This window comes from Aureobasidium namibiae (assembly GCF_000721765.1).
Source record: "Aureobasidium namibiae CBS 147.97 unplaced genomic scaffold scaffold_10, whole genome shotgun sequence".
NCBI classification, from domain to species: domain Eukaryota; kingdom Fungi; phylum Ascomycota; class Dothideomycetes; order Dothideales; family Saccotheciaceae; genus Aureobasidium; species Aureobasidium namibiae.
The window spans coordinates 201,108-218,869 of record NW_013581199.1 but is presented as its reverse complement, the minus strand read 5'-3'; the positions used below and the strand labels follow the sequence as shown (position 1 = coordinate 218,869).

Here is a 17,762-nt window from a genome sequence, read left to right as displayed (position 1 = left end):
GGTGGGCCTGCGGTGGGTAAGTAGTGTTGGATGGGTTCTTTGGGAGTTTGAGACGATGGCAACAGCAAATTGAGAGATGTGTCTATGTACGCTCGAGGGTGAGCACAATGGCTTTGTTCATTCTTTGCGTCGGGACCTGGCGGGCGAAGAGCGGGACAAAGGGTGTTGACAATCGTCAAAGGTTCGATGGCATGCTTGAAAGAGATGAGAGGATGGGAGAAAGGAAGCTGCTCTCCTCAGACAAAGGGCGCTGGTTGGCGTCTGCGATATGAATTCTTGGAAGGGCTTGAGTAATACGTGGAGTATATTTTGATATGATTGTTCATGAGCGAAGCAAGCCATACAAAGTACAGCTGCAAGCAAAAGCGGCGCGTTCGAGAGCAAGAGGAGGGAAGAAACGCCCAAATATCGCTGAACCGCAGGGAAGAATGGCAAATAAACATGGTTAGACTAGGAAAGGGTATTCTTCTGGAAATGTGCATAAAGTTGGTCGTCATGAGAGGAAAAGGCGGCAGTAGGATCTACCAGGCACTGCGGTCCCAGTTGGGGTCTGGATATGGGTGTCAGCGGATACTGTCCAGGCATTTTTGGCTGTCTCAAAAGCAGGAACATACCCTGGACAAAACTTCCGAGCACGCGACTTCCTGTCTGCAACAGAGGATGGCCAACGACAATCTTGAGGAACCTCTCGAGACCTTTCCTGCGTTCCTCGATAACGGCGTCGTCGAACTTGTTGAAGTAGACCTTGCCGGGCAATGGGGGAATGGTGACGCGGGCGCTCTCGCGCTCAAGGATATCGCGGAAGTACTCAAAGTCTGAATAACGGCGGCGCACGCTGCTGTTGCGCAGCTTGAACGAGGGGATGTTTGTGCTCAGGCGGATCTCATAGGTCGTGTAGCGCGACGAGGGTGTAAGACCGTGGGTTTGCGGATTGCATACCTGCAAAGGACAATCATGTCAGCAAGTGTTGAAGACGAACATGTTTACGAGACTCACCTCGATCTCGAGAAAGTTCTCAGGTGGGCCGTAGATCTCCTCGAAGCTCTGTGACCTCGAATCGGGCATGGCCTGCATTGTCGAGTTTGTCCTCGAGGACGGGCTGGGCTGGAATTGGTTCATGGTCGAGTGGAAGATGGTGTATGCGCCCGTCGAAGGCGTGTACAGAGTTGAATTGCGCAACGGGTAAAACAGGTGAGAACGACTTGTTGGTGGTGGAGAGGTCGTCGCTATCGCGCGCGTGCTCTAGCATACGCCATTGCCCCGCGATTGGCTTGGCTGCCTTTAGCGTCCTTTTTGCTTGTCGTCTTCGACCTGTTCAACATGCTCATGATCATATCCTTCGAGCCCATGTGTCTTTGTATGTTGATGGCCTCCTACTTTGCCATTTTTGTGATGCTTCATCACTGCAGGTTCGCTGTCCTGGTCCTGTGACTCCAAGTCTTTCAACTGCTTGCGTGCCAGGAAGTGTCCGGCAGGCGTCAAACTGAGATACACCAGAACAGCGCAGGGAATTGCCGTTACGATTGTAGCTGGTCTTCGAAACATCCGTCTAGATAGTAATATGCTGCAGGGAACAGGGTTAGCTAATAGTTTATAGTGATGGTGATTGTGCGATGTTCAGGTCGGTGGTGTAAAAAGGAGATGGAAGCGACCGACGACTCGCTGCCATCCCTTGCATAGAGATTGCAGACTGCAATACCATCGTTATCAGAAGGTACAGGAAGGTACACCTGAGCATCTACATGCTTTCCTCAAACTTTCGAGAAGCAATGAAGATCGTAAGATCTACCGATCGAGAGAGATAAGATAAGCTCACGGCTCCTCGTCGGCGTCAATGAACAAAGACAACCTGCAAACGTGATATTTAACGAGAGCTTTGAGCTCACCGCGACCTTCCCACTTATCTGCATCGCCCAAGGCAATCATGGTCCGTTTGCTGTCCATTGTAAAGAGTGTTGTAACGAGATCAATCTCGCCCGATCCGACTGGCTTGAGTTTGTGTCAAAAACACTCTACCAGACTAGATGTGTCTCACTAGTGTAGAAAAGATTGGTAAAGTGCCGCTGGGACGATCTGTCGACACCATCTGTGAAGACACTCTCTACTGCCCTTAGTTCTGGACGAGGCAAGTGCTTTGTGGTATCATACATAGTGTTGATGACTGGCGAAGCAGGTTGAAGCTTGACGAATTGTATGCTAAATCTCGAGCAGAAGCATAGAATGTCTGACAATTCGTGTTCGAACTGGAAGCAAAGAACACTTGGGCAGACGAAGTTACTGAGACAACATGCATATCAAAGTCAGGCCACAGATAGGTGAGGATCCTGCTATTCAGGGCTCAAAGAATGTAGAGTCTAGTGTTTGTCCTGAGTCTGTCTCTATCATCGGGCATCAAGCTGTTTGCTTTTCAGATATGTCCTGTATGCCTGAATACATCTAGCCTCGTGCCCTACAGCCAAGGATGGCGAGGTGAACTTCCCTTTCACACAAGGACGGAGAGTGTTGTGCATCTAGGCAGAGAGTCGCTATCAGCCGAACAGTTCCAGTTCCTTCCAGTTTAACTCCGTTTAACAACACGCTCGGTCTCACACTGGTTCCCAACTCGTCGAGAGATCATTGATTGACGGCTCATCCTTGCTCGCACGCTTGTCTCATTCCTTTCGGTGACTTCTTCGACTTATCGCTACATAAAACAACAAGAAATCCACACTCTTTCACCCTGGCGAGCCAAAGTCACTCCGGCCGCCGTGTCCGAGGTAAGTGTAATGGCTGCCTGCCACCTTCTGCCTGACACGAGTTGACACGCAATCTGCTCCTAGGCTGGCAGAGGCGCGCCGTGCTCACTTTGCACAACATCTCCGAGCGCCGACTCCCAGTAGGCACTCCGGCCAGCCGCCTGCTTGTGAGCTCTAGGAGGGAGAACCAGCCTTTCAGCCACATCAACGTTATCAAGGCCGAAGACATAGACGACGAACGGGCTAGCCACCAATCTACCCACAAGCCTTATGTTTCTTCCTCATCGGGACCTTCACCCAAGTCTTCAAGCAAGAATCTGAATTCCGGCGAAACTGGCAGAATGTCTAACCACGACTCTGGTTCTGAAGAGCAGATTCGCCTCGCCGAGCTGGCAACAGCACGACTCGAGAGAGAGAGCAAGAGAATAATCGACAACGATCCCACCATACCTTTGAGCAAACTTGTTGACCCAAAGACAACACGAAACAGACTCTCCAGACACTGCCCAGACATTGATCACCCCGACTTGAGCGACGGTGACACAAGCCGCACCTCCAAAAAGGGGAGTCCGATGGACGTCCACGCTAAAATCTTCCATCCTGGCTCGCGCGACAGCTCTGTCTCCCGTAGCCGCGAGCCACCTCGTGCGTCTTTTGCCATGCTCAGCGCAGATGATGGAGACTTCCAACTCGTTACCAACAAGAAGACCAAACCCTCCTCTAGGCCTGCTGTCGGTCTCAATGCGCATGAAGTGAAAGTCGACGGCAAGTCATCGGCTATCGCTGTCTCTTTCAACAGGCAGGAGATTAATGAAGTTTTTGGCAACAATCTACCTCCCCTTGCTTACTTCCAGGGCAATGTTGGAAACAAAAACGGCCAAGTTGGTTTCGCTATACATCCCAACCGAGACATCTCAGCTCAACAGTGGTCACAATCTGGTTACCAGTGGTACAATATCGGTCAGTTCTCCAACTCACGCAGGCGTACTGAAGGCTCCCTGGCCTCGCATCGACTCAAAGGCGAGAACGAGTTACACTCGCTCCTCCAGCATAGTCTTTGCTATTTCAGGGCAGTCGCAAAGCAGCAGGAGGCGGCCTCGATGGACCTTCCATTTGGCTTGAAGGAGTTACAGACTTATATGCCCAAGGTTCCGATTGAACGCGCCGCACCAAAGGTGGTAGTTGGACCTTCGGCTGCCGACACCCCGACTAGATCAGAACCTGTACACCATCTCCCTGAGAAGAGATATCGGGCTCGTATATCATCACTCGGACCAAAACTCGAGCCTTGGGCACAAGGTTACGACTCTCGTGCTCGCAGCAAGTACGAGTACTCAACTGCCCCTGTGGCACCAGCACCCATCAACTTTTCGATGCCTCGTGAATTCATACCTTCCGTTGCAGCTGCAAGTTCTATGCTGAACAAGACATCCAGCAGCCCACCTCATAGCTTGACTACTCTGAACAACCTGTCTTTCGGGGCGTTTTCTACAGATAGAGCTTACGGTCCTAATAGCAACAACTCCGTACTCTCCAATCCCGAGGAACCTGCTTCGACGCGTCCGAGTACGAATGAGTTCAGCCAATACTTGAGCTCGTTTCTTCCAAAGGTTGCGCCACAAACGGTTACTTCACAGCTCCAGTCGTCTGTTCCTAACCTGAACTTCTCTACCTTCCTCGAGAAAACACAGCCACAAACTGCTTCGCCTGGTCAAGCAGCCGCATCAACACAGCGTAGCTTCACAAAAGCGAATCTTGAGAAGATATTCAGTGCTGCTTCATCTCGCAACATCAACAATGGTACAAGCACTCGAACTGTCCTCCACGACCCATTTCAGAGCCAGTCTCCCTCGATACCAGCAATGACCAAGCAAGAGTCAAATGTGAAGCACCATGACTTCACCTGGTCAAGCACTCCGATCGGTGAGGGTACTTCGAGCTTTGTCGGACAGGCAGCCTCTTCGACAAGCAGTGATGATGATGTTCCATTCGACCCTCGTGACAGCGAGCCCGACTACGCACCCGACACTAGAACGATGGAGATTGTTGACATGAACCTACCACATATGACGACCGAGGAGCTCGCCATCTACTCGAGACCAAGCCCTCAAAACTTCAATGGCCCGTTCTTCATGGGTAGCCCTGACGTTCCGAGCGAAGCCAGCAGAAAGAGCCACGAGCAGGAGCTTCACGATTGGTTTTACAGTGGTCTCTCGATCGCCGAGCGTCAGAATGAACATCTCAAGTATATCAAGACTGCACACAATCAGAAACCTAGCATTTCGCAGCCTGTGGCCAACCCTGGACCCATCGGAACTCCTCCTGTCTGCTCAATGTCAAGCAAGAATCGGGAATCAGAGCCATTCAATGAGGTCACGACACGCTTGTTTCTGTCCATGCATGAGAGTCTCTCGCAGTATACTCAAGGCCCTCTCGAACAGCGTCGCGGATATCTGGCTCCGTTTTGTGATCCTCCAGAATGGTGCATTGACAAGAGCGCGAACGGCAACAACAGCTTCTTTGGCGAGGATTGGAGTCAACCTCCAGAGCGCATCAGTAGAGACGCGCGCTACAGACCTCTACCATCTGAGAGCAAGTTTGGTGTCTACGATGGACGTGGTGCTGGTGCTTCTGGATTTCGCCCTTCTGAAGGAAGGCACAGAGTCGGCTCGAACTTGAAGTACTAAGGATAGAAACATAAGGGGCGGTGGATTGGTTTATGGCTTCTCTCTGAAGGCAGTCGGGACGCACAAGAACGTGGGAGAGGGTCAAGCGGATGAACAACTTGTAGCCAGTCGGTTTTTAATGCGTCCTACATTTCTCTTGCTTTCAGACAACTTGTATTATAGACAGACAAATAAAGACAGACAATGTACTGTTTCGAGAGAACTTTGTATGTGCCTCCAGGGTAGATGATTCGTAGAAGCGTGAGATTTTGAGGTTGAAAGAATAAAAGTCGGCTTTGGGTTAAGTTGGTATCTATACAATTACAAGCCAATCGCTGAAGCTGTCTAGTAACCGTCCTTGCCCCACTTGTTGTACTTCTCGTGAAGCTCCTGTTCAAACGTATCAGCATTGCAGTCCCTTTGATGTTTCATCGCATGTTTCCGACTACTCACTCTAGGCAGGTTGACATTGGGAACAATGACCTCGTTGAGGGCAGAGGGAGCATCCTTGCGGGGCTTGCTGGTGTCACCACCGGGGTGGTACTGGTACTTTGCCTCACCGCCGGTCTTCCAAGGCTCCGAGTCGGCGGCGATGCTGACGGGGTTCTCGGATGAGGAGGAAGTGGGGTTGCGCGAGAAGTGCCAGCCGGCGAGACCGAAGGCGCCGGACATGATGGTGAGGAGGATCTGTTTTGTTGCGAAGAAGACGTTAGTAATTGGGTATGCTGTCATTGGTTGGTGCGTGACAATGCGTAGCAGTATAGCAGTGCAAGTGTGGAGGCTTCGAGCAGCAATTGGGTTGAGGCAATCGTTCGAAACATCTTTCTGGGTATGCAGGAGGCAGCAGAGGTATTGTCGACGTACGTAGAGCTCGGGGTCCTTGCGGGCGCCCTGCTTGAGAGCGTTCTTGTCGGCTTCGCGGCTGGCGGCAGAGGCAGCGTTTTCGGCGCCCGAGTTGATGCCTGAGGCGCGGAGAGGGCGAGTTGCGCGGAAAGCGGCGCGTCCGATGATTGAGGCCATTGTGTGTGTGTGTGAGGTGTGTGTGGTGTGGTTGAGTGGAAGAGTGCCAATTGCTGGTATGGAGTTGCTTGCTTGCGGGTCGAATCGTGGAATTGGCGAGCTTGGGTTTCCGCTCCGATGATGGGGTGATGCTTGGCGCTCCGCTCGGGGCAGGGTTGTACGAGCTACATTCGTCTTTCACATCGATGGTATGATATGTCGTCGAATATAGTGTTGTACTGTTGGAAACACTGCTGATGGTCTCTTGAAGAGTATATGATATATCCGTCAGGAGATAAATCTGTTATATATACTGGTTGGCCGTCAACATCACATTTGTTATTTTTTTGTGCTCAGCTTCGAGTCGTTGCTTCGAGACACATTTATGTTAGTGTGCTTCGACAAGCAATAAGACAAGTTCATCCTATCGCAAGGCACAGTCTATCCTGACTAGTAGTTGAGTCCATAGAGAGTCGATGATTCTACGGCTCTTGATTGTAGCTTCCCATCTGCTCGAGGAATTGTGCAACTCTACGGAGTACAGTTACGCAAGCCATCAGCAAGAGAAGCCGAGTCATTGACCATAAACTCTCTTCAGCTTCATCTTTTGCAGCAGTATCCCCCAACTCAAAAGGACTCTGATCTTTGTGTCGCTTGGTCTGCTCGGTCATCTTCTGGTAGTACTCAGCCTTTGTCCGGTAGTGCTCGGCTTTCTTCTGATACTGCTCGGCCATCTTCTTGGGTTCCGATTTCCCTGCCGTGATGGCGTAGTTATCAGGCGCCGTTGCGCTCGTGTCGACAAAATAGCCCTTGCTGCACAGGTTCCTGAAAGCACGCAGAAAAGACGGATCAAGGACGGCAGTACTGCTTTGTTTCAATAGGAAATCGAATTTCGGAGCCCCGAGGGCAGGGCCTCACAATGGAAGTCGCCGTTGCATCTCTGCACAGTGGTCGCGACTATATGTGTCGCATGTGTGGTGTGCAGCAGTGAGCCACCATAACTCTCCGGTTCTTCTACAAGAGCCTAGCTTTGTCCAGGTCTCCAGGCAAAGTTCGATCCCGAGATTACCGTGGTTCCAGACGCGGAAGCTGTACTCTGTCGAGCAGTTATAGCACTTACTTGGAGCGAAACTCTGTACATAGAGACACAAATTATCTTTGTTCGAGCGTGGAGTGGTCTTCGTATGGAGGATTTGAGTGATGTATTCTTCTACACTGGACATGAGCGACCAGCGAGGACCGTCCGGTTCTCCAGGCGTCCAATCCCAATGTGAACAAGGCCTGAAGACATGCCGCCTGATGCTGTTCTTGAGCAAATCATCGCGCTGTTCGGCCTGGTAGAACATTCGCTGCGTGGTTGTCATGATCAAGGAGTCGTCCAGTATCAGAGGCACAACATCCAGCTTTTTCAAGCATCCCTTGTTGATGTTCGCGCGTTTTTCCAGATTTCTGACTCCTTCGTGAGATTCAGTGAGTCGATCTATCTTGCAGTCCAGAGCATCCATATCCTTGTAATCCATGGCCTCTCAATCGGTGTGCAGAGTAATCGAGTGTAGGTCGTCTCTACCCGAGCGATGGCTTTCCATAACCTTGTAGACATCCTCGAACTGTATATGGTAGTCCCAAGGGTCCAGATGGAGCCACATGCCTAATGTTTTACGAGGGCAAGATGACCAACGCTGCCAGTCCTTGCATACTTTGGGTGTGTCTCTGTGAGGGTGTAATTTGGCGCAGTAATCGCAAAAGGTCTTGTCAGGCCAGTCTTTGGCTAACAAGGGCAGCAGTCTGCGACGGTGATGTTCGGTCCGCTCGGTATCCAGACCACCAAGAATCCGTATCTCTGGATCGTAGAGTAGGCTTCTCGTGGTGAGTGCTAGACAATAGCTGCTCTCAGTTGGTAAAGACTTGGCTATCTGTAGCACGAGCTCTCGTGGCATCCTGGAAAGAGGGCCCTCGATCGTTCTGCGTAGTCCTAGAAAGGTCCTTCTCTGGGCTGAAGAAAGAAAGAGTGTGCAGATTTAAAAAACCGAGAGGTGGATATACTGCGTGCCCAGTCATGATGGATAATATTGACTCCATCTCACGCATTTCAACTCCAACTTTGAGCCTAGATGTACTCGTTCATAGGGCGGGAACTATCGACCTGCAACTTCCTTCACGGATGCGATATAATCGGCTCACTTACATGGGAGGAGGCACCTCACTCAGAGACCGAGAGGCCATGCATGTGATAGTCCCCGACAATGGTAAATTAAGTTGTTGATAGAGTTTAGGTGGCACGGACGGCTTGACTCTTGGGCGTGCAATTTGGAAACGGCGCTGATCGTGTGTTACGGTCGACGACTTCCTGCACCCAGCAAACAAGTCGCTGCACTGTTTCTTCTCCGATCTAGTATCGTGTCGTTCTGGTGTGCATCTGGAGGACTTGTGCGCTGTCGACTCGACAAACAACAAACACCGGCGGTACACAACAACAGGACATGCATTGATCATCGCCGGCGCTTGACGATCATGGCCGACAGTGGCCTTCCATACAACGACCACGGTCCGGACAGCGACCATCAACACACCCACACTGTCCTTACCAACACCGGTCCTGTCGGAGAAGCAGGACTTCCACCATCTCGTCCCACCACCAATACCACCAACTCATCTTTCCGCACAAGATCCGCCGCACCCCAGGCCCGTGTAGGCTCTCCCGTGCCCTCTCTGGGCGGCCGTGGCAGTGGCAGCTACCAAACCGATCCTTCTCGCCGCACCCACGTCCCAAATCTCATCTCGAGCGCGTTCCTTCCGCCGCAATCTCCACCGCCTACGAGTCCGAAGACCCCGCAACTTCCTATAGCAAGACCAAGTACCGACAGTGGTCGCCGGACTCACCGTTCGCGCAATAGCAATGCATCGATCGTGACCATCGAACAGAGCAACAGGCCTCGAATCGACCCGGATGCTCCTCCGTTACCCACCTCTCGAGGAAATGGAACCCCGAACTACGAGTCCAACCGAGATCTTCAGCCCTTCGGTAGTGCCAAAAGTCAAGAGAGCCAATACCCTCTGCGAAAGCCACCTGCACTAGACATAGATGGTACTACGCGTTCTGTCTCATCTTTGCAGGCTCAGAAATCACCCATCTCTCTTCGAGCGTCGTGGAGCCGCCAGAGTCGCTCGAGCAGGGTCAACGGCAGAAGCGCCGATAGAGACGGCCACGAGAAGCTACCATCTGTACCCCCTTCGCCTGCCAACTACACGCCCAAACCTATCGCCTCGGACCCTAAGCCGAATAACGGGAGAAACCATCAATACTTCAATGGCAATGCTGTCTTCTTTCTGCATGGCAGACTTATTAATACTCGCCAACGGCCACTTAATGGCTTTACTGCACTCCTTGCTATCATCCCTGCTGCTTTGTTCTTTGGCTTCTCTGCTCCGTGGCTATGGCGTCACGTTTCTCCAGCAATACCCATCCTTTTCGCCTACGTTTTCTTCATCTGTATTTCTTCTTACATCCACGCATCCTTTTCTGAACCTGGTGTGAGTGTCTTCCGGCCAGCCTTTTGTACCTCCTATGCTAACCCAAGGCTGCAGATCATCCCACGTAATCTCCATCCTCAGCCACCTACCCCAGCAGACGAGGATCCATTAGCTATTGGACCGTCAACTACAGAGTGGGTCACTGTTAGATCCTTTGGCCCATCTGCAAGTGGCAATGGTACTACTGCCATGGAAGTCCCCATCAAGTTTTGCAAATCGTGCAAGATCTGGCGCCCTCCTCGTGCCCACCACTGCCGCGTTTGTGACTCGTGTATCGAGACTCAGGATCATCACTGTGTTTGGCTCAACAATTGTGTTGGACGACGCAATTACCGCTCCTTCCTCGCATTTGTCGCATCCGGAACAGTCTTGGGCCTATTCTTACTTGCAGCCAGTCTTACCCATATCCTTGTGTGGATGAAGCGGAACAACTCCGACTTTGGACATGCTCTCAATGTCTGGCGTGTACCGGCTGCCATGTGTGTATACTCTTTCCTCATTCTCACATATCCTATGAGTCTCTGGGGTTACCATCTCTTCCTCATGGGCAGGGGTGAGACAACCAGAGAATATCTCAACAGTCACAAGTTCCAGAAAAAGGATCGCCATCGACCATTCAGCCAGCACTCGATCTTTGGAAACTGGGCCAGCGTCTTCACGAGGCCTCGGCCGCCAACATATATGCGTTTCAGACACCGCTACGAGGAAGGCGATCAACGCCTCGGAGAGCGGAGGTCTAGAATGGCTAAGCAGTCAGAAAAGAAGGAGGAGATGGAGATGGGCGAGATCAAGGGTGCGACTGTCAGCAGTAACACTGGTGAATTCCAAGGACAACGGACCTTGACTCCCATCAACAACACACCCAGGAGATGAATATTCTCCACTAATGCCTTTCCTTACTTTCGCAGCTTCTTGTTCATGTTGCAGCACTGTGACGATTGTTCACGTTCACGACGCTGGGTTTGTTCCCATTTGCTGCTCCTTTCTTGGTTGTACATATATATCTAGTCTCTATACCCCTATCAGCGAATCAAGTCACTTTTCGAAACATGCCAATCATATGTTGTCCGAGGCGCGAGTGGAATCTCATGTACAAGCACATGCATGTGTTGATGGTGAGCACGGGTGTTGCTGAGGGGAGCGGAATGCCACAAAAGACGCGACTGAGGCGCGGGAACTTTATCCTCCACTTCTGCTCGGATGCGTGCCACAACAAACGGACACACCATCCCTGAAGACCCCTGCCTGTCAGAGTGAGCCATGTCCTTCTGAACTCATCGTCAAACAGCAGAAAGAGATATCGACCCCATCCAGAACCCCGCGAGATCTTGCTTGAGATAGGCTTAGCGAATATAGCAACGGCTCTTTGGTCGGCGCGTCTCTTTCTCGCGTCTGTCCCCACCTTGATTTCAACCACTACCACCTCGATCCCGTACCATCCGCCAGGGACATGGCGAAACAACGGAAGAGCCTACCTCTCCCCAGAGTCTCAACGGGCTCGACGAGCTCGTCTTCAGCAGCATCCAACATCGAAGTCGGTGGCAGCGCGCGTGAGGGCTCGCTCTCATCAGCTGCTCTCGCTGTAATGTCCACCCCTCCTACCAGCATCTCCGAACAGGACCATCTCGCATCTGCAGCCGACAAGGAGGAGATGAACGCGACAGTTGCAGCGGACCTGACGCGTCGCTCGTCTCGTCGCAAGTCTGGTCCTGCATCCTACAATCTGGGCCTTCTCTCTGGCATACGCCGTACCTCTGCTGGCCTCGAAATGGCACAGGAGAAAGCTGCTCGTAACTTCTCTGGTGATACCCTCGTCGAAGACGCCCCTGAACCTTCGGGCAGTACTCCCAATCGACAGCTGCTCAACGAGGGTGTCAAGGCTCTCAACATGGACTGGGAGATGGACAACCTGCCTGGAGCTTCTGACCTGCCTGACAGGAAGAAGCGTCGACACAGATCTTCCATGGACATGTTGATTGAAACGACCGGCCGTGCTCTGGGGAGAGTGAAGAGTGTCCTTGGCAAGCGTGACCGAGAAGCAAGCGAACCAGAAAAGACGGACCGCAGACAGAGTCGTCGTCTGCTGGCAATCGAGGGCCCCAAGGACGCGAACGAGGGGGCACAACAGGACAACAACATCGTCGAGGAGCAACACGAACGTGTTGAAAGACCCAGCAAGCTCGCTCGTCTTTCATCAAGCTTCAGCATCACAATGCCACAGGTCTTCTCCTCCAAGGGCAAAAAGCCGACAAAACGTTACGAGACTCAAGGTCTATATGCCGGCCAAAACCTTTCGAGCTACGATGATATGTCCGTTCCTAAACCTACGCGAAAGCCCACTGGCAAGGCCCGCCCCTTGTCGACGTCCTTCCTTCCTGATGCTACCCAGCCGGAAAAGCGCAACAGCCTTGTCGCCTTACCTATGTTCTCCTACCTTGAAAGAGAACGACCTTTCACCATCCCTTACGACGTATTTGCTCCTGTCCATCATCAGCGTGGTGAGGAGAAGCCAAAGGACTGGGGTAAGGTTCACAAGAACCGCTTCGTTGGTGATGCCGTCCACTACTGGAAGAAGTCCTACTACGAGAGATCTCTGTGCACTTGCATTCCACCAGTCCCTGGATCTTCTGAACCTGGATGTGGAGAACACTGCCTCAACCGTGCCATGGACTACGAGTGTGATTCGAACAACTGCGGTCTTGGAGACTCATGCACGAACCGCGACTTTGCAGGACTCGCAGTCCGCACGGAGCGTGCAAACAAGGCCGACAAGAAGTCAGCATACTATCTCTTCAATGCAGGAGTCGAGGTCATCAAGACTCCTGACCGAGGCTTTGGTGTACGCGCTTGCAGATCCTACGAGCCGCATGAAATCATCACCGAGTACACTGGTGAGATCATCACACCCAACGAGGCTGGTAGAAGAATTAGAGAAGACTACAAGGACAAGGCCGTGAGTTTTAGTATACAGGAGAGACTGGATTATATGCTGACATCTTACAGGACTACTATCAGATGGAGTTTGATCAAGGCATGATCCTTGATGCTACCAAGGGCTCGATTGCTCGTTTCGTCAACCACTCGTGCGAGCCCAACTGCAAGATGCTCAAGCGTTTCGTTGGAGGCCATCCGCGCATGGCTCTCTTCGCTGGTGATCGCGGCATTCTTACTGGTGAAGAACTGACCTACGACTACAACTTTGAGTAAGTCAAATATCGGTCCTTGGTTCTAACAACATAATCTGACACGATCTCCCAGCCCTTACTCGGTTAAGAATGTTCAGGAGTGCCGTTGTGGTGCGACCAATTGCCGTGGTGTCTTAGGCCCCAGACCCAAGGACGCCAACAAGCCCGTAACCAAGAAGGAGAAGGAAGGAATGGCTGCCGGCATGAAGCGCAAAGTGGGCGAGTTCTTCGGTGCCACTGCTGCGCCCGAGGTCGACAAGGAACTGTTCAAGAAGCGCAAGGTTCCTCAGATGTCCAAGGGCTGGGTATACGTCGATGAAACTATGGAGAAGACCAGAGTTGAGGAGGCCCGCAAGGACAAGCAGATTGCACTGCTTCAAAAGCAGGGTATTATCCCTGCAGATCTTGCAGTCAAGAAGACGACCACCACAACCACTGTCACCAAGGACAAGAATGGAGCCAGACGCTTCGTCCAGAAAGTGACCACAAGGATGACTGGACGCAAACCCAAGGCCACACCGGAGCCTAAGAAGACCCAGAAGCTCGGAAGACTGTCCTCCATCAAGAAAAAGGAGGCATCACGAGCAGTCGAAGCCAGTCCCCGCATGACCAAGCCAGCTCGCCGTAGTATGGATAACAAGAGCATCCCCAAAGGCTCAATGAAGGTCAGAGCGGTGAACAAGGATGCAGTCAAGATGGCTCGCACTATGAGAGCAGTCAAGGCCGATGATTGATAGCGCAATGGACAAGGATGGGTGGGAATCGGGACAAGGGGTATACCTGGCACGGCGTCAAAGAATGATCTTGCAGGACACGGGACTTTGGGTATTTGTTTCTTTTGTTTCGCGAAGGGCTTAGCATGTTTTTAATCACACGACATTTGATCATTATTCATATCGAAGTTGGCTTTATTCTCCATTTCTCTTCTTTTCTTCTCATGAATTGCTGCAATCGATCGGTCCAGACCCTGCCAAGCATCCGAAAGTCGGACGGAGATTCGGAGTCTCGGTCTGTCAGTTTGGATGACATAGCGGCAACATTTGCTTTGGAGATAGGTAAGTACCTACTATACACTACTGACCTGCTGTTAAACGACTTCTTGCGCGACGAAACACACGGTAGGTAAATTGGCCACTCTGTGGTCTGCATCCGCTCAGCCATTGCATACGATAAAGCAGAAAGCTTATGCTGATGAATCGCCGCAGAGACAACTTGTCAAAGAATCTCTTGCCTCGCAATACTCGCACATACAAACATGAGCGCATCACAAATCAAAGTCCGCTCTCTGGTACGGCTCATCCATCTCGATCGAATGCGAAATCTTCTGTCCGACAAACACGTCTTGCGATACCACGATTCGCCGCTGAAGAGTACACCGAGCTAACAGTCTCTCGACACAGTACCGCAAGCTCTTGCGCCAGGGAAACCAGTTCGCCGCGTACAACTTCCGCGAGTACGCCGTGCGTCGCACCAAGGATGCCTTCCGCCAGCACATTGCCGAGTCCGACTCGAGTAAGATCCAAGAGCTTTTGTCGAAGGGAAACACAGAGTTGCAGATGTTGAAGGTGAGTCTTCAGACGGGACCAGGAAGGAGTTATGCGGCAATCGCGATATGCAGTGGCACCGGGCCTGAACAAGAGCAAAGACGGCGTGGTGCTGAGACTTCCCATACGGCCACTGCATAGCTGCACATACGACCCAACATACACAACTTACAAGCGATGGCTGCTGACTTTCACGTAACAGAGACAAACAGTCGTCAGCCAGTTCTTCCAGCTAGACAGGCTAGTAGTCGAGGGAGGCAAGACCGGCAAGCAGACCGGCGGCAGAAACGACATCATGAGACAGACCGAACACGGGTAAGTTTTGCAGTTGCCTCTTAACACTTTACTTATGCACATGCTAACATGGATGCTAGCTGGGACTGAGCTTGTCAACTTTCGGGTGTAACGGAGGTGGAGTCATGGTTTCATATGCTTTCTAAAATACCAATCGCCCAATTGGGCTGAACTGTAAACATACCACATTCGAGTCAATACGATCATCCTATACACTTAGTATCTCATATCCACATAAGCAGTATCATGGCGTGGTCCCGCTGCAGAGACGCAGACTGCTGAGCAACCAGTCAACATATATGCCGAAGAGTCGCCGGGCGCCGAGACTCCCGAGACGTCCGTCAAGTCGCGTCGTCGGCCCGTGAGGGGAGACGCGCTGTCGCCAACCAAGCAACAGGTGTTTATCATCCACAAAGAGTGCGTTAATAAGAGACGATTATCCACAGGCAACAGCGATATTGTTATCAGGAGACAGGTATCGAACTTTGTCTGGACCTGCGACTCGTCTTTGAAACTCTCTGACCCGGAAGTGTAAGAAAAACACAGGTCATGGCTCCTGTACGTGCCTTCCTCTCTCTGTCCCACTCTTCGCCTTATTCTTTCCTGTTCGGCGCTTCTCTGCTTGACCCTTCCCTCTCACTGCACATCCTCAACTCCCGCGCATCATGCTCCCTCAAAAACACGCACTCCCGATTGTCTTCCCTGAGCACTTTATTCAAAAGAATATGACTCCCAACGTATCTTTGGAGAATATCGATCACGAGATTCTCGAAGCCGCGTCCATCCTGCTCAACATCAGTCAAGGCATTCCCATCCCAAAAACATACACAGGACTCAACTCTCATCTACCTATTTCTAACCCATCATCTTCACACAAATATTATTCCAACAGCAACACAATTCACTATCTGGAAGAACAAGCCTTAGCTTTCTCGGCCACCGAGCAAGTCTCAAGAATCCAAACTGACGTCGATGGCTCAACAGTTCCGCGCTGGAGGCCGCAGCAATCGCTCTGGTCGCTCCCAGGCCGATCATGATGTTTTCGAAGGCCTTCCTGTTCGCCAATGGTCTCAGTCAGAGACCATTGTAGGTCTTCCGCCACCAACAGAGGTTGCTCAAGGTGGTGACGCATTGCCTGAGTTGCCCATGCCACGTGACTCACACCAGCTGGCTCCTTGGACACAACAACTGCTGCGTGAAGCAAGAAGACCCAGACTTGCAAAACGACCCCAGGAACCTACCGAAGACGACAAACAGGAAGAAGAAGATGAGGGCGAACCTGTCCAAACGGGCTGGCAATCCAAGAAGTGGAGCCAAGTGCCTTCTCACCTCGAAAAGCCCGAGCGCGAGTTCCTTGCTAAACGCCGCAAGGGTCTTCCCAGTCTGCACACACAGATAGCACTGCAAGCAGCAAATGCCGTGGCTTCGTCGGCAAACACACGCAAAACCAAGATTATGAAGTCGGACGCAGATGGCAACACTACAGTCTACGAAGTACTGGTTGCTGAAGGTCAAACTGTCGAAGGCGAAGTCGCAGAAGATGCCATCATGGCTGATGCCGCGCCAGTACAGGCAGCTCCTGGTACAGTTATCGAAGGTGTTGGCATTGCCAATGCTGAAGGTGTCATTGTTGCAACCGACCTACTTCAGCCACAGCAACAACCATTGAGACGCAAACCTGTTCCTCCACGCAGAATCAGAAAGGGTGGACCTGGCCGTGGCAAGAAGAAGGTCATGTTCAACCCGAATGATGGACACAATGCCGCAGCAACCTCGACCCCTGGAGGCGGAGCTAGCGTCGCCACACCCTCGACTTTCAATGCAAATGGAGACGACTCAGCAATGGATATCGACTCTACCCCGAAGCCTGACGCCAATGATAACGATGAAGGCGATGATGAAGACGGCGAGGAGGGCGACGAAGGCGACGAGGATGACGATCGCGAAGATGGCGAAGTCAGCGAAGGCGAGGAGCCTCAGGAAGAGGAACCCGTTGAAAGCACAGCTGCTGTACCATCAGAGCCTCAGGCTGAGGAGCCAATCCCGTCAGCCATGGCACAAGCAGAGGAGATCACCGCACCAGCCACCGAGGCGACCGAACAGACTGTCTCTGAAGCCGTCGATGCAGCAGAAGACAAGCACGAAGCTCGCGAGGTCACACAGGACAACGAGGGACCCGAAGAAGTCGCAGAAGAGAAGCAAGAAGCTGTAGAAGCACTTGGAGATAAGGACGATCCCATGGAAACGGTTGATGAGAAAGAGGAAGCCGGAACAGCAGTGGAGGAGAAGGAAGAAGTCGGAGAGGTAGTAGAAGAGAAGGAAGAAGTTGGAGAGGTGATAGAAGAGAAGCCGGAAGCTGCCGAAGTCGAAGTCGCGGAAGAGAAGCCGGAAGTCGAACATGTCGCAGAAGATCTTCCAGCAGCAGTGGCTGTGGAAGAACCTTCGAACAAGCCAGACGCACCAGCTACAGAAGAGATCCAGGAAACCGAGGAGGCCGAAGCACTCAAATCACCACAGGGTCCCGACGACACGACAGCAAAATCGGAGGAAGACACAGTCATGAAAGAGGCATCCGACAAGGAGACAGAAGCATCGTAGAATGGTTTCAGCGACAGTGTCATTGATGAGACCCTCGAGGGACAGGCCGTAGAAGACGAGGAAGATAATGACGATGCGCATACTTTTAGTCCTTGGTGTCATGTTGGAACCCCTGCCGAAGACTCTCTCGAGGAATCTGAAGACGAGTCACCTCATTCGGATGGCAGTTCTAGTGATGGAAACTCTTCTGACTCTTCTTATTCTTCGCAC

The 17,762-nt window shown here is 51.9% G+C and overlaps 8 protein-coding genes across 8 annotated transcripts; 5 read left to right on the top strand and 3 right to left on the bottom strand.

The window, feature by feature from the left end:
• Positions 1 to 521: 521 nt before the first annotated feature.
• Positions 522 to 1,074, bottom strand: M436DRAFT_73346 (Phox-like protein; the record flags this gene model as incomplete). The annotated part of the gene is made up of 3 exons (XM_013571333.1): positions 522 to 550; positions 615 to 939; positions 997 to 1,074. 3 exons carry the CDS (start codon positions 1,072 to 1,074, stop codon positions 522 to 524), a joined length of 432 nt encoding a protein of 143 aa, XP_013426787.1.
• Positions 1,075 to 2,287: 1,213 nt separating this feature from the next.
• On the top strand, positions 2,288 to 5,422 carry M436DRAFT_73345 (uncharacterized protein; the record flags this gene model as incomplete). The annotated part of the gene is made up of 4 exons (XM_013571332.1): positions 2,288 to 2,370; positions 2,701 to 2,756; positions 2,820 to 5,107; positions 5,153 to 5,422. 4 exons carry the CDS (start codon positions 2,288 to 2,290, stop codon positions 5,420 to 5,422), a joined length of 2,697 nt encoding a protein of 898 aa, XP_013426786.1.
• A 324-nt stretch (positions 5,423 to 5,746) lies between these two features.
• On the bottom strand, positions 5,747 to 6,421 carry M436DRAFT_73344 (uncharacterized protein; the record flags this gene model as incomplete). Its single annotated transcript, XM_013571331.1, has 3 exons — positions 5,747 to 5,791; positions 5,855 to 6,088; positions 6,266 to 6,421. 3 exons carry the CDS (start codon positions 6,419 to 6,421, stop codon positions 5,747 to 5,749), a joined length of 435 nt encoding a protein of 144 aa, XP_013426785.1.
• Positions 6,422 to 7,314: 893 nt separating this feature from the next.
• On the bottom strand, positions 7,315 to 8,346 carry M436DRAFT_48564 (uncharacterized protein; the record flags this gene model as incomplete). Its single annotated transcript, XM_013571149.1, has 2 exons — positions 7,315 to 7,925; positions 7,968 to 8,346. Coding segments are annotated over 2 exons (990 nt in total), but the record flags the coding sequence as incomplete, so codon positions are not given.
• Positions 8,347 to 8,911: 565 nt separating this feature from the next.
• On the top strand, positions 8,912 to 10,804 carry M436DRAFT_73343 (zf-DHHC-domain-containing protein; the record flags this gene model as incomplete). Its single annotated transcript, XM_013571330.1, has 2 exons — positions 8,912 to 9,931; positions 9,986 to 10,804. 2 exons carry the CDS (start codon positions 8,912 to 8,914, stop codon positions 10,802 to 10,804), a joined length of 1,839 nt encoding a protein of 612 aa, XP_013426784.1.
• A 577-nt stretch (positions 10,805 to 11,381) lies between these two features.
• On the top strand, positions 11,382 to 13,850 carry M436DRAFT_73342 (SET domain-containing protein; the record flags this gene model as incomplete). Its single annotated transcript, XM_013571329.1, has 3 exons — positions 11,382 to 12,884; positions 12,935 to 13,134; positions 13,190 to 13,850. The coding sequence occupies 3 exons, from the start codon at positions 11,382 to 11,384 to the stop codon at positions 13,848 to 13,850; spliced, it is 2,364 nt and encodes a 787-aa protein (XP_013426783.1).
• A 521-nt stretch (positions 13,851 to 14,371) lies between these two features.
• M436DRAFT_48831 (uncharacterized protein) lies at positions 14,372 to 14,979 on the top strand (the record flags this gene model as incomplete). Its single annotated transcript, XM_013571196.1, has 3 exons — positions 14,372 to 14,404; positions 14,517 to 14,681; positions 14,863 to 14,979. The coding sequence occupies 3 exons, from the start codon at positions 14,372 to 14,374 to the stop codon at positions 14,977 to 14,979; spliced, it is 315 nt and encodes a 104-aa protein (XP_013426650.1).
• Positions 14,980 to 15,926: 947 nt separating this feature from the next.
• M436DRAFT_73340 (uncharacterized protein) lies at positions 15,927 to 17,552 on the top strand (the record flags this gene model as incomplete). Its single annotated transcript, XM_013571328.1, has 2 exons — positions 15,927 to 17,258; positions 17,406 to 17,552. 2 exons carry the CDS (start codon positions 15,927 to 15,929, stop codon positions 17,550 to 17,552), a joined length of 1,479 nt encoding a protein of 492 aa, XP_013426782.1.
• Between the last annotated feature and the right edge of the window lie 210 nt (positions 17,553 to 17,762).